The 15,020-nt window shown below is 37.7% G+C and overlaps 1 protein-coding gene across 12 annotated transcripts in view; it reads right to left on the reverse strand.

Moving 5' to 3' along the window:
• mcf2la (mcf.2 cell line derived transforming sequence-like a) overlaps nucleotides 1-15,020 on the reverse strand; it is a 108,261-nt gene that overhangs the window by 9,511 nt on the left and 83,730 nt on the right. For 10 of the 12 annotated variants that reach the window (XM_037543512.1, XM_017699051.2, XM_017699050.2 and 7 more), the window contains 18 exons: nucleotides 14,757-14,881; nucleotides 11,003-11,117; nucleotides 10,789-10,908; nucleotides 9,479-9,670; nucleotides 8,975-9,166; nucleotides 8,512-8,671; nucleotides 7,433-7,476; nucleotides 7,258-7,334; nucleotides 7,039-7,105; nucleotides 5,557-5,672; nucleotides 4,911-4,980; nucleotides 4,658-4,750; nucleotides 3,877-3,969; nucleotides 2,873-2,998; nucleotides 2,259-2,480; nucleotides 1,157-1,249; nucleotides 922-1,030; nucleotides 321-497 (listed from right to left, as the gene is read on the reverse strand). In XM_037543512.1, the coding sequence (XP_037399409.1) occupies nucleotides 321-497; nucleotides 922-1,030; nucleotides 1,157-1,249; nucleotides 2,259-2,480; nucleotides 2,873-2,998; nucleotides 3,877-3,969; nucleotides 4,658-4,750; nucleotides 4,911-4,980; nucleotides 5,557-5,672; nucleotides 7,039-7,105; nucleotides 7,258-7,334; nucleotides 7,433-7,476; nucleotides 8,512-8,671; nucleotides 8,975-9,166; nucleotides 9,479-9,670; nucleotides 10,789-10,908; nucleotides 11,003-11,117; nucleotides 14,757-14,881 (2,191 nt within the window). The remainder of the gene's footprint in view (nucleotides 1-320; nucleotides 498-921; nucleotides 1,031-1,156; nucleotides 1,250-2,258; nucleotides 2,481-2,872; nucleotides 2,999-3,876; nucleotides 3,970-4,657; nucleotides 4,751-4,910; nucleotides 4,981-5,556; nucleotides 5,673-7,038; nucleotides 7,106-7,257; nucleotides 7,335-7,432; nucleotides 7,477-8,511; nucleotides 8,672-8,974; nucleotides 9,167-9,478; nucleotides 9,671-10,788; nucleotides 10,909-11,002; nucleotides 11,118-14,756; nucleotides 14,882-15,020) is intronic. The other 2 variants (XM_037543519.1, XM_017699049.2) reach the window with 1 other exon arrangement.

The following is a 15,020-nucleotide window of genomic DNA, read 5'->3' on the forward strand; positions in this document are numbered from 1 at the left end:
AAGGAGGAAGTTTAATATACCATCGAAATGCTAATCAAACCTCACTAGCGTTTGCTTCTTGTTAGCAATTCAGTACAACTCTTCTCATCAATGAAATCTTTAAAATGCTCTTTTCCCTATATTTTCTATGACTACATTTTTAAACCAATACTTTCTATAATAATAATAATAATAATAATAATAATAATAATAATATTAAAATAATAAAATAAATATTTTACCAACAAAATAATAATAGCAAACTCTTGATGCCTAAAAGGAACAAGTTAGTATAATTGCATTTAGCATGACAACAGATGCTCCTGGATCAGCTGACTCACCTTTGATTTTGTCTGTGTTTTTTGATGAAGGTGCTAAGCCAGAGTCTGGGACTGTAGTCTCCACCTTCTTCTCCTCCCCTTTCTTCACAGTCTTCTGATTGGTCTTAAAGGGGCTGAGGCTAATCACAGCATTGGGCAGCGGAGAAACCTGCTCGGATGTCTTCTGCTGACTTGCCTCTGTGGGTCACAATAACACAGCAGCAGTATTTGTTAATACAAAATTTCTAACCATTTATGACATTTAAAGCCAGAAGAGGGGCTGTATTCTGACATCTAGTTACACTTCACAGTTTTAGATTCATCTTGATTTGATAAAATCTAAACAGGTTTTTATTTAATATGTTGATATGAGACAATATGCTTATTTGTATTAAAAACATTTTCAAATGAAAGCTGTTCCGCTTGATGGGCAGTGTTTATGGTCTTTATACAGCTTTACATGTTAATGAGGAAGACATCAATACATCTGGCTGAGCAGAGAGCAAAAAATAAAAAATAAAAAAAAAAAATCACTCTGACAATCCACTTTTTGTACCAAAACGAGTGCCTGTCTACCAGATGTGTTTGTGTAAATAGTATGCTCCCTCTGTCTGTATCTCACTCTCTCTCGCTCTTGCTCCCTCTCTCTCACCCCTGCAGGCTTTTAACTGGCCAGTCAGAACTTTCCGAATCTCGTTCACCCACGCTGTCTTGATCTCTGTTGTGGGTGCCTGAACACGAAAACACGAAACATCAGTGTACATTAGTGTTACAGACACGTTTATTTCTTTATATCTGTTGTTTCTTTCGTCAGTTAGAAAACAGCTGTGTCTTCAGTGGAGACCATGAGAACTCACCTGCACAATGTAGACCTCTTCTCGAGAGTTGCACCAAATCTCAAATTTCTTGTTGTCTCCCTTGGCGTTCTCTGTGATTCCTACAGCACTCATCTGTTGGAAACAAAAGGAGTGCTGTGATAGCAGAACACTTTTCTTTCCTTGACTGAGAAAAAGTAACAAATACTTGCCAAAGAGAGCCTTATTTTACACTAGTACAAAGTGAATCTTTAAAGTATTTAAATTTATTTATGCAAATTTCCCCAAATTACACAACTTTCCCCCAAATGTAGACTTGCTTCAGATGTGTTTGGTGTCTGAAATTTGCTTATTTTTTACTATAGATTAGGGTGGAGGAGTGTGTTTGCTGAAAAAGGGTTGGTTATTATTATTATTACTTTTTCCTCGATGACAAAATTTAAATGCAGAAGACATTTAGAGGCAGGCAAAAAAGTCACTACACTTCAATTAAAGATTATGGGAAAATGGGATGGATGGATGGATGGATGGATGGATGGATGGAGCTTAGTATGACCAGGTATATGAGGTAACAAGGTAAAAAGGTCCATTTTGATTTCAGGTTGACTTTACAAGACATACATATTGGATTTGAACCAACTTAGTTTCAGGTTTTAAAGCCATAATATTATACAGGTATTTTAATTTAAAGGTCCCATTTCATGAAAACTAATGTCCTCACTGTTTGGAAATAAAAGTTTGATGAAGTATATAAGCATTGTTAAAATGTCTAAACGTACCATTCACTCCCCAGTCAATAAAGTTTATATACGGAAACTACGCTGTTTTTATGCTGCCACAAAAACCAGTGTGTTTACACATATTCACCTGTTCAGCCCCACCCACTCACACTAAAGTTATAAGGAATGTTTCAGGCTGGACTGCTAAACAGAATTTACATATAGTAGTCTTAAAAGAACAGTAACACATAACTAAGGGATAAATTGAGGTTGGAAAATAGCCTTGTAAAAATTATTATGAATGATTTTGTTCAATAAAATCATACACACATTACAAGTGAACCTCTGGGAAGTCATGCACTGCAGAAGTGTTTAAACGAAGCAGTCTGCCATCATGTGAGTGTGTTAATGTAGTAGAGTCTTACACTGAGTGAGTGTTTGAAGCTGTAGGACGGTGCTTTCTCGTAACCTTCGCCGTTCTCTTCACGTTTCTTACAGAAGAGCAGTGCTTTCTCATGCAGAAACAGGTGCCGCTGCATTGGTTTGAAGCGTGCCAGGTCCTTGACCTTGGCGTGACCTTTCTTATGTTCTGTCCACACGCTGAATGAACCCTGCATCAGCAGCCTGCCCAGCTCACTCAGGTTCCCCTGGTGACAACAAGTCAGCGGCATTAGTTTTTCATAGTGACTGACGTGTGAACTACAGAAGTGATGATCTGCTGTTGGCATTTTCTTCTTTAAAAAAAAAACAAAAAAAAAAAAAAACACATCTGCCCTTAACATTGTGTAAACATTTCATGATGAATATACTAACAGAACATTACACAACATTACATAACAGAACACAAAAGAAAATGTTCCATGTATTTTAAGGTAATATAAAGTTATTGTTTCTGAGCTGAAACTTCAGGACTTTTCCTTTGGATGAATTTTGTACGTTTTTGCAGCATCTTCAGATGTGCTTTGTTTGAAAATATAATGTTAATGGCCTTGATCTTTCTTTGTGTGGGAATAGAAATGATCCTCCTGGGACACTGTACCTCATATCCAGTGATGGCAATGAGATGCATTGAGTCGTTGACAGCTTTGAGGATGCCAAGGATGGAGGAGAGCGCATCCTGCAGGTCCTCTGAACCCTCGCAGCCTTTACTGTACTTTAATAATTCCTGAAACACACACACACACACACATATTATATATATAAAACAAATATTCAAGTTAAAGTACAAAAGTCTGTATTTAAAAAAAATATTATTATATTAGAAAAAATAGTGATAAAATTTTGAAATGCTGTAAATGACTGTAAATACAGAATATAATTACAGAACCCTATTTATATTTTAATTTTGTTCCAAAAATATTTAATATTTCAAAAACTACCTTCTTGTGTCTAGTTCAAAATATTATAACATTCATAATCATGTACACATTACTATTGTTGTAAAAAGAACAACTACTAATACGTCACGTTATTTCAAGAACTTGCACAGTACTGTATATGTAATTGTAATACGCCCCAAATGTATCACATACATGTATTACATGTAGGAAACTTACATCTAAGTTTCCTACATGTCCCATATGTTTCACACATAGGTAAATATCTATCTGTACAATAATATGTCCCATTTAAATGTTACATATTTTGTGAAAATAGTTTCTAAGTTAACACATCCTTTACAGAGAGCACCTTTCTTCACATTTTAGTGCACAATTTCTATTTATTTGCCAAACTGAATATATTGTGGAAAAATTAAATCTCTAATGTTCTTCTAAAATGTTAAACAAATAAATAGCACTTTTGCACTACAATATACAGAAGTGTGTTCTCTGTAAAGGACTTGTTAACTTACTTTCACTCAGAAAACCAACAAAACCTGTCATTTGACCAAAAGTGCTCAAACTAGCATACGACTGCAGGTTAGCCTTATTTTTCTGTTTTCTCTCGTTTTGCTAAAAAGTCTGGATATTGTTGTACTGAAAAGGTACTAAACCAAGCAGGTGCAGTATTAGGCTGAGTGGCGAGTGAGCTATGGGTTTGTACTTTGAGGAGGAGCTGGTATTTGGTGATGCGCTGCACAGGTTTCAGCAGGTATGAGTCCAAGCCCAGTTTATGCTCCAGTTTCTTCTGGCACTCCTACAACACAAATACAAACACACATACACGCCTTGAATTCCACAGTTCCTCGACAAACAGCTGAACACACAATTACTACACTCCTCCAGGAATTCTCTACACGCAACAGCTTAATTATTGCCAGAAGTGAATTATAAATTATTCACTTATTCTTTAATAAACACCCTCTCACACATATATTTATATATAATGGCATCTTTATAGTACATCTGTGCTTCCCAGACCCTTTGTACTAATAAACTTGGTATTTTCCTTGCTCAAACACGCATTTTAATCTTACGAAGGGCATGTTAATTAGCTGTAAAGTTGAGCAAGATGTGTGCAGTGGGAGGGTACTCTAATCTGTATTGGGAAAGTACATAGTAAACTGTATTATGTAACATTGTACAAAGTCCACAGTGGTACGTAAGATTAGACTCTTACAGTACAATTCAATCTCTATTCCCAGCTCTAAATAATATAAATATATATACACACATACATACATGCATACATACACACACACACTATATACACACACATATATACACACACATACACTTACACACATATATACACACACACACACACACACACACACACACACACACACACACACACACACACACACATATCCATGCACACACAAATTCTACTTATTTTTGTGAGGTGTACTGACTAAGCAAAAGGAAGGGCCTACATGGGCTACCTGAAAGAAGGCACAGTCAGAGCACTGTCGCCATAGTGACTCAGAGCGTGGCTTATTTTGACAGTACTTCTCATAAATTTGAAGGTCTGTCATCTAAGGGAGGAAAGCACATAACAAAAAAACAAAGAAAGAAAGAAAGACAGTGTTAGTCTACATAAGCTCAACTGCCAAACCTTTTCTGTTCCCCATCCATCAAAACACATTCTTACAGTTCAATTACGTGTTCACACATGCTAAACTTTTTTCCACTCACCCTTTCTAAGAAGCATCGGCCCACCAGCTCGGGGTAATCTGTGTAGGCCTCAAGCTCCCGGAGGAAAGTTCTGAAACAGATACAAGCAACAGCATTAGTCAAAGAACAGCAACTAAACTCTTAAACTCGGAGTCCAAATTTATGGAGGACATCCAAGTAGGAGTGCTGATGTAGTGTTTGTGTCTGAAGGTTGCTTCTCTAGTTTTGCACTGAAGCTATGAGACTACTGCAGCTAACAATTAATAGTAGCTACTGACCACCAGTTAGCATTGTACACACTGCATGCTAAAATCATCACTTACCTTACATTTGCTGCAGTAATGACATAAATGGACGTAGGAGGTCACACGGCACACAGAGACACTACTAACCTTGAAGCCTGAATTTTGTTTGTACTTTCATCCATTTTTAATAACAGTGTGTCATACAGTGTCAGTGTTTATGTGCTAACTACATTAACATCATAGTTCCAGTACACATCTGAACAAGCAAACCTCAGATGCCCAAGATGTCTCAGATGACTGACTACATTAGAGTCAAGGAGAACATTCTAAATTAGATTTTTCAACGGTTTTTCACTGTAAACTCCAGAACCGACTGCTGTTTAAGACACTTAGCACCTCTGGTTAAGCAAGTCTAGACTCACTTGTTGTGGAACTGATAGATCTCAGCCATGTTGCCGAACAGAACATCCTTCTTGTTGTGGAGGGTGATGGGGATGAGGTGAGCCATGCTGGGATTATCCATCTCATCAGCGTAGCCCTGGAACATAAATATGAAAATTGCAATGAGTGCTAGCAAACATCTTACAATCCTATGAGGTAACAGACTTACAGAATATAGTAGAGTCCAATACAGCACCTATGCTACCGCACATAAGCTTGGCATCACCCGTCAGATTAATTTTTGTTACTTTCTATACAATAAATACTGTAGATTCAATGTAGATCTGAACATTAATAATGAGACAATAGTATTTGGAACAACACAATGTAATAAAACAATACTATATTTGTCAAAAAATATTCTGCCTCACTACTGAAATATGAGGCATTCTAGATGTTAACTAACTGTAAATTAATTTTTGATGCAAAGTTAATTACTTTAGTATCATCTACATTCTGGACACACAACATTTTGTTTCATTTCCAGTCTGTTGGTGTTTTAGTTATTTGTGTATTATGTTGCATATAAGAGCTTTAACCAAGTCTGATGTTTTACTTAGATATATGTAAGTTTGACTGTAGCCTGGATTAACTTTTCGTAACACACTGTACTGATAGTGTGAGGTTCTGATGTATCGCCGCTATTGTATTGTTTTTGTTGTTTTTTAGCTTCTGACATATTTTGAAAATGCCCGTTTGCCTCTTCATTGTGTGTAAATTTTATGTTGAATGGACCAAAAGAAACAGCCCAAAATTACTTGGAAAAGAAGTCTGGTTCCACTGACTTACATTGAAAGTAAAGTATGTTTTTTTCCTTCTACTCTAAAGTTACCATCTTGGAGATACAAGGTTTTTATTCCAACAGCAGTGATATGTTAGCCCTCATGTATTCAAGTATTCAGTCCTAAATTTCTTTACATTAAATGTATTTTATACATTTTTTTAATTTAATGTATTTTATACATTTTATAATTTATATTATTATAAATTATGTATTGTCACTACACCTTATCCACCCCCCACCCCCCACCGACATAATTTACAGACAGTGAAATATTTATGGTCCAAAATGACTGTGAATAAGATCTGATCACATTAACCTACACAATGTTTTTTTTTTACTTCTACTGTAAAGTAACGTTTTTGGAGACATGAGGTTTTCGTTCTGACAGTAACAATATTTTTAATATATTATTTAAAAAATAATAAATATTATTATTATTATTCAACATTCAATAAAAAAAGTGATGATTCATTGTTTTATTCCCTGTGCATCCACTTTCTCACCAGTGTGGGCCTTGTTGTGGACCCCAGTGCTACAGTCCATCAGTTAAGAATGGGAGGCACGCTGTGAAAATCCAAACCTGAAATCTGAATCTAACACATTCCTGACACACTGAATCTGACCAAAGATGTTGAGTTCAGACAAACAATTTAAGCTCTGTGGTTCTAGCTGCTCTTACCTGTAGTACACACAGCAGCTCCTCCACGTAGGCTCTTTCTGTCTCCAACAGCTCATTCATTACATGCCTACAGACACACAAAACACATACATGACTGAACACACAGCCTTTTCAGAGACGCTGTAGTCACAGTGATTAGTCACTGCTCATTGTACATGTACATCACAGTAATCTTAACTCTGTTCAGTAGGTCACGATGCCATTTGCTTTTCAACTGACCTTCTAAGTACAGCAAGGTTCTCCTCCTCTTCTGACAGAGACGGCGGCCTGCTGCCATTCTGAATGAGCGCGTCTCCCTAGTAACACACAGAGACATCATACACGTTTAACATCTGTTGTTCAGAATTGATAGCTAGTATACAACAAGACTGCTGTGATGAACCAAACTGCTTACTTTTTTGTTGTTGATGTCAGGTGATGAGTCCTTCTCCCTGTGGGCTATTGGAAGAGGGGAAAAAGTAAATAAAATGGAGCATTTGGATCATTAAGCAAGTGTCTGATGTGCCAGTTGTCTTTTATGTGAATACAATCAATGGTGACACTACTAGCAAGCAATACATGGTAACATTTTCAATGAAGCCTGCATTTAAAAATGCATCCCTGTACTCATGAATGTGACACAGCTGGATATTTTTCTGTTTCTTTTGGTCTTTCAAACATCAGAACAACAATCAATTTATATTGTATATTGTCTTGTTTTCTCATATTACAAATGTCTTGAATCATGCCGATATACTTTTCCCATACTGCCAAGCCCGAATATTGGCTTCACATTCGAATAAGTTTGTCACATTTGTTTACCCTTGGCTTTTGCGTTTTGCTGCATGCAAAAATAGAATTGAATCCTATTTTCCAGACACAGTGCCACATCTGAGAAACACAGCCACACTGCTTGGACAGCCTGTGTGAACACTGTGACCTGATAACATACAAAGCAATACGCTTCACGTCTTTTGCATCCCTCATGCAGTTTTATAGCACACCACTAGATGTCAGCAGTGAAGACAAAGTGAGAATCAGTCTTCCTCGCTGAATATGGGAAGCTCAGCCTGAGAGTGTGAGAGCTGCTTGTACACAGTGACATTGAAGGGACACAGGGACCACTGCATTGCAGTTATGGCTGCTTGCTCAATAGATGTCATTACAAGACAGGCCTAAAGTGTGTAACAGTGTGTAAATGGAGTCATAAGTTTCCGACAGAAAGGAAAGCGGGAAGAAAAAGACAAAGGCAGAAAGAAAAATGGGAGGAAAGAAGAAAGGAAGGAAAAAAAGATGGAGGCAAAAAGGAAGGAATGGAATGGGATGAAATGGACAAACCAATGTAAAAAGAAGAATGGAAAAAAGGAAGAAAGGAAAAAAGAAAGGAACAAAAAAAGAAGCAAGGAATCTCTGTAATCACGAGATTGTAGCTGAACTGACGAACTCTGTTAGAACAACAAACCCTGAAATAACAGCATATAAATTGATTACTACCAGGAGATGAGTGGGGAGATTTGATGATGGCCTCGGGCCTCGGGGCGACCGGTTGCACTGGTCGCGTCTGCTTGGCTGCTAGCTTCTTCAGGCTGATCCTCCTCTTCTCAAACATCTCCTGCATAGAGAGCTGCTTCTGGAAGACCCGCTCCACCTGCTCCTGTACCACACAAACACAGCGACAAACGTGCTCATGTAAAACGCCTCATCGTTTTTAATCTTTATTAATAATGAATAATATTCCACAGAGGTGAAAATCTCAGACTTTATTCATTTGATGATGATTCTGTACAACCAATTCAGTGCACTGCTAATCTACAATTTCACTATTTGATTCCATCCAGGAATTTCAATGAAATGTGAAATCTGCACTGCAGAATCTCAGATGTGAAGTTTGGACTGTTGAATTTGAGGTGTCCAATTTGCACTGTGGAGTTCAGGTTGCTGAATCTGAACTGCTTACTCTGAAGTCTGACGTCAGTACAGACTCATAGTCCCTCCAGATGCCATTCAAATCAGTCAGCTTGTGCTGATTGGCTGTATCCAGGTAGCGCTCGATCTCCTGCAGCGCTGCCTCAGCCCCATCCTGAGACTGACACTTATCAACAGGCTGAGATGCTAGAAGGTAAATTCCATCTTCACACCATTTAGTGGCCTAAAAAGAGAGGGAAAGAATGAAAGATCAGAAAAGGAAAGGGAATGAAGGGAGGGAAAAAATGAAAAAATTAAGAATACAACAATAATGGCAAATCTTTACTAATGAAACGCTTCATTTATAACAAAAATGGTTCAATTACTTAATAAAAACAACAATCTTGTTACATTAATAGACATTGAAACTAAACTATTTTATGTAAATGTGCCCTTTCTGACAAGGTATGTATGTAGTGGTACGTAGTTATAAGAGCGAGGAACTAAATGAGGCCCATTTACGGACCATATTCCAGAATATGGAATGCAGATGTACCTTCTCCAGACTGGAGTGGAGCTCCATGGCTTTAAGCAGGTGGGCTTTTTTGGCTTTTAGGACAGTTCCCACCTCCTCGCACACAGCTCGGAGCTCTGAGCATTTAGGCAGGATTGAGTCCACAGCGTAGTGAGAGCTTTCAATCAGAATGTCCGCATCAGAGGCTAGTGCCAGTGCACGGTCCAGCACCTCCTATACATACACACACACAAGCACACACAAACAGACACATACACACACACAAACACATTACATATGAATAATTTTAAATACATAACATATTGGACAAAATAAATAAAACATGGAGGGCTGTGAAAGTTTATGCCACATTTTATACGAATAATGGACAAACTGCAGACTAACACTTGTTTTATAAGCAAAACACACTGCAGAGAAAATGTTTTTAAACAATTTGCTCAGATGCCTTTATATATACACACACACACACACACACACACACACACACACACACACACATATATATAAACAAACACTGACTGGAATATCAAATACATATAGCCTATATGAGATTATAATCATTTTGGTTACTGACGAGACACCGCTTGCTTTAAACAATAGGAGCAGACAAAAACAGCCCAGAGACCTTATGAATGGTCTACTGCTGAATCAGCCGCTGGATACTGTCAGGGTGATTAATAGCTAATGGCATCAGGCACTTTCTTATGGACAATAGAGGACGAGAAGTACAGCAGAGTATCTCTCTCTCACACACACACACACACACACAACCTGCAGTCAATACTGTCACTGTGATAGATGAGTCGCTGTGTTTAAGGTCTTTTGCTCTACTGCAGTGTTTTGAATGTACAGTCTGAGAGTGTAACGAGATGGCATGCTGCAGAAGATAACAGAAACACACACCTTCACTTAGCAGCATGTGTTAGTGACAGAGTGAGGAATGAGGGATTATTGTGTGTGTGTGTGTAGTATGTAACCACAGATCAAATGATGCATAAGCTCCATTTACACCCAAACACACACACACACACACACACACACACACACACACACACACACACACACACAATATATATATATATACATATATATATATATATATAGCTGCTTCAAACAGAGGTTTGGAAATGGTTAATTGATTATACATACTTGTACTAGTTCTTACTGTACTCATGTTATTTATATTTCCAACATTAGTGTTCTTCTGAGAAAATACATACTTGTGGCCCAACTCAATAATGTAAATGGGCTTCTAAGGATTTAACAAGTTTATGTTTTTGAGGTAAATAATATGGACATGCTTTGCACTAAGTTCCTTTATTCATACTTACACAAGTTCTCTCTTCGTGATTGGTCAGCTCTTTCAGGATGTGCTCGCCATGGGCGGGGCTTATGCCCACCTCAGAGAAACCAGACAGCTTATCAGCGACCTGATCCAAGTGAGCTCGCACCTAAAACACATATATACATGATGACACCGTGCTGAACCTCTCTCTTCAAGCTCTCACATAAACTGTGAAAATTGAACTGAATGGGCTTCTGTACCTCCCTGAAGTTGTGTTCAAAATGTCGGAGCTGCAGACACTGCTCCAGCTTAGTCTGATGCCTCTCCCAGAAATCATCAAATGCTGTTTCTGTCTCATCTAACTGACCCAGCAGCCTGGAGTGAGAGGCAGAAAGAGAGAGACAGAGAGAAAGATAGAACAGAGAGAGTGTGAGACTGAATCAACGAATGAATGAACTCTCAGATACACACAAACACAACAGAGAATGTGATTAGGAGCAGATAATATAGCCCTCCCCTCCCCAAGAAGGCAAAATAAGGCCAACTTAAGACACCACTGGAGTTTTTAGACCATCCTAAAATACACAGCCTCTGTCTGCAGTACCACTCAAACATTACATAACTAAAACATGCCCGAGTTACAAAACACATACACATACAACCCATGGCAAAAATTACGGAATCACTACTCTTGGAGGAAAACCTTTTAGTTGTTTAATTTTGTAGAAAAAAGTTAATCACAAAGACATGCCACATAACTTTTTTTTTTCAAAATTCCAACCTTCTGAAATTAAGAAAACAATAAAAAAAAAAAGAAATAGTAGTCAGTCACAATTGTGTTTGTAGATCAAGTAGAGGAAAAAAAACATGGAATCACTAAATTCTGAGGAAAATATTATGGAATCATGAGAAAAACACTGCACCATTACTGTTCTGTACTTTGTTGCACCACCTCTGGCTTTTATAACAGCTTGAATTCTCTGAGGCATGGACTTAACTAATGACAATTCTTCATCAATCCGTCTCCAACTGTCTGCTATTGCTGTTGCCAGATCAGCTTTGCAGGTAGGAGCCTTGTGACTGACCATTTTCTTCAATTCCCACCAGATATTTTCAACTGGATTGAGATCTGAACTGGATTGAGGCCATGCCATTGACTTTATACTGTAAGTCTTTCTTGAAGCAAAGTTTTCATGTCCTTTGCCCTATGACAAGAAGCATTACCATCCTGAAAAATGAAGTCATCATCACCAAACATCCTTTCAGCTGATGGAATAAAAAAAGTGTCCAAAATTTCAACGTAGACTTTGGCATTTATTGAAGATGTAATGCCTGTCATCTCCCCCGTGGCTTTACCGGACATGCAGCCCCAGATCATCAATGACTATGGAAATTGATATGTTTTCTTCAGGCAGTCGTCTTTATGCACCAAACAAAAGTTCCAGCATCCTCACCTTGTCCAATGAGATTCATGATTCATCACTGAAGATTACTTTCATCCAGTCATCCACAGGTCATGATTGCTTTATTTTAGCCCACTGTAACCTTGTTATTTCTGTTTACGTGTTAATGATGGCTTTTGCTTGGCTTTTCTGGATGTAAATCCCATTTCTTTTAGACGATTTCTTACAGTTCGGTCACAGACATTGACTCCCGTTTCCGCCCACTTGTTTCTCATTTGTTTTGTTGTGCATTTTCTGTTGTCAGGACATACTGCTTTAAGTTTTCTATCTCAACGTGTTGATATTTTCCTTGGTCTACCTGTAGGCTTCCCTTTTAAAACCTTCCCATCTTGTTTGTACTTGGTCCAGATTTTAGACACAGCTGACTGGGAACAACCAACATCTTTTGCAACATTCCGTGATGATTTACCATCTTGAAGAAGTTTTATAATTCTCTCCTTTGTTTCTACTAACATCTCTCATGTTGGAGCCATGATTCATGTCAAATCACTTTGTGCAACAGCTCTCCAAGTTGTGAGCACTCTTTTTTTAACTGAAGACTAATTAGCAGATTAAATCTGATGCAGGTGTTTGTTTTAGAACTGCAAATTACAGAGCAATTCCAAATTTTCCTCAGAATTTAGTGATTCCATATTTTTTTCCTCTACTTGATCTACAAACACAATTGTGACTGACTGCAACAACTATATTTCTTTTTTATTGTTTTCTTAATGCCAGAAGGTTGGAATTTTATCCATCCATCCATCCATTTTCTAAGCCGCTTCTCCGTCAGAGCCTATCCCAGCAGTCTTCGGGTGAAAGGCGAATCTGTGATTAACATTTTTCAAAATTAAAGAATTGAAAGATCTTCCTCAAAAAGTGGTGATTCCATAATTTTTGCCATGGGTTGTACACACACTGCAGACCTGTTCATCACAATGCAGTTCTAAAGCTGCAAGCAACAAGTTAATAACTAAATAAGACTGTAGTTGAATAAAAACTACAGGATTATATAGAATTATTGATTACAAACCACATGAATATTGTTATTGTTCAGTTATTGATCAACTGCAGGCTTATCATTCAGGTATTAATAATAAACTGCAGCCTTGGTATTCAGTTATTAATACTAAACCGCAAGCTTGCTTTTAAGTTATTAATAATAAACAGCAGGTGTCTTATTTATGTATTAATAATACACTGCAATTTTATGATTCAGTTATTAAAAACAAACTGCAGGCTTGTTAATTATAAACTAGTGGGTTATTAATCTATTTTGTGCACGTATTTTGATGTATTGTGATACTGAGCAGATTTGTAGGTATGTGATTATGTAGTTAAGTAGTCATAAGAGTGAGGAATCATATACAGTGTGCATCATATACAGGCATCTTAGAGGGTTAAAGGGGTTAAAGGAGTTTTTCCTTATTTTACTTAAAATGCACTCAAAATGAGTGTTCAGTAATACTGCCTGAAGTGGGACCACCCTAAGCCTCTGAAGTATTTCATCAACCATAAGGTCACCAGTGATGACAATGTATGACAAGTGGACTTTATTAGTGTGTGGCCAGTGTGTGTTGCGCTTGCAAAGGACAGCAGGGGTAAGTGGGCTCTGTCAGACCACAGCTTCAAAAACACTGCTCACTATGTTATTTGTCTACCATTATAATCACTTCACAAAAGAGGATTCATCCATGCATTATGGCACATCAATCTGAAGTTGGTGATTCAATTGCATCAATTTTGGAATGCCAGAATAAAGTAACAAGACACGAAAGGCCGTTCATTACAGTACAGGGATATTGTCACAAGGCGAAGTGTCTAAAAACCCCTTATCTTTGGGAAGATCACTGTAACCCACAGCCTCTCGTGGCTTATTACTTTAATAAAACTGTGCAAAATATAAAATATAGCATAAAATATGACAAATATACACTTTTCAGTAACTTCAGTTATAAAAACAAGTTGTTTACTTTGTGTGTTGCAGTTTTACAGCGAATCATTCAGTAAATACTTCAGTTCAAGGCCAAACGCTGAATATTAACAGGGGAGCAGTTTAGCTTGTTTAGCCTGCTATCTTTCGGTGCAGTTGCTACGAAAATAAGTTGCCAGTCTTTCAGTTTCAACAAAACTGGGTTCTTATGTCGCTTCCATGGACTGTGTTAATCAATGATATAACAGCCCATTCTCAGCACAAAAGTTTTTAGTGCTGGCGCCTGCGTTCGTGTATACTGCGTATGTTATAATGACTTCATAGACTCCTATGCCAATCAGAATTAGAAGATACACTTATTGGCCAGAAAACATTCTCTGGTTACTTTCAAAGCAAAAAACTGCATATTTCACTCCTTTGTGAAAAAAGGTTTTTCAGTCCTATTAGTGTATTTTGCATGCATCTTTAAAAATAATGTAAACTATTAGGGTCACAGATTTACACTCTGATACTCAAACATGTAAACAATGAGCACACACACACACACACACACACACACACACACACACACACACACACACACACACACACACACACACACACACACACACACACACACACACACACACACACACACACCTCTGCACAGTAGCCAGGTTCTCCAGCTCATCATGGTTCATGTTGTAGTCTGGATTCGACACAAATGGCTCATTAATACTCTCCAACAAACGTCCTCCCTGACTCAGAGCAATCTTCAGATCCTCCTGTGTATACAGACAGGAAAGAAGTAAGGAAGGAAATCAAGGAAAGAAAGAAACAAACAAAGAAAATAATGGACCTCTTCATGTTTCAATAAAGGTTGCGGTATCAGTGACAAATCCTTTCTTTAAACTTCTAAACTTT

The sequence above is a fragment of the Pygocentrus nattereri genome, chromosome 12 (assembly GCF_015220715.1).
Source record: "Pygocentrus nattereri isolate fPygNat1 chromosome 12, fPygNat1.pri, whole genome shotgun sequence".
Lineage (NCBI taxonomy): Eukaryota > Metazoa > Chordata > Actinopteri > Characiformes > Serrasalmidae > Pygocentrus > Pygocentrus nattereri.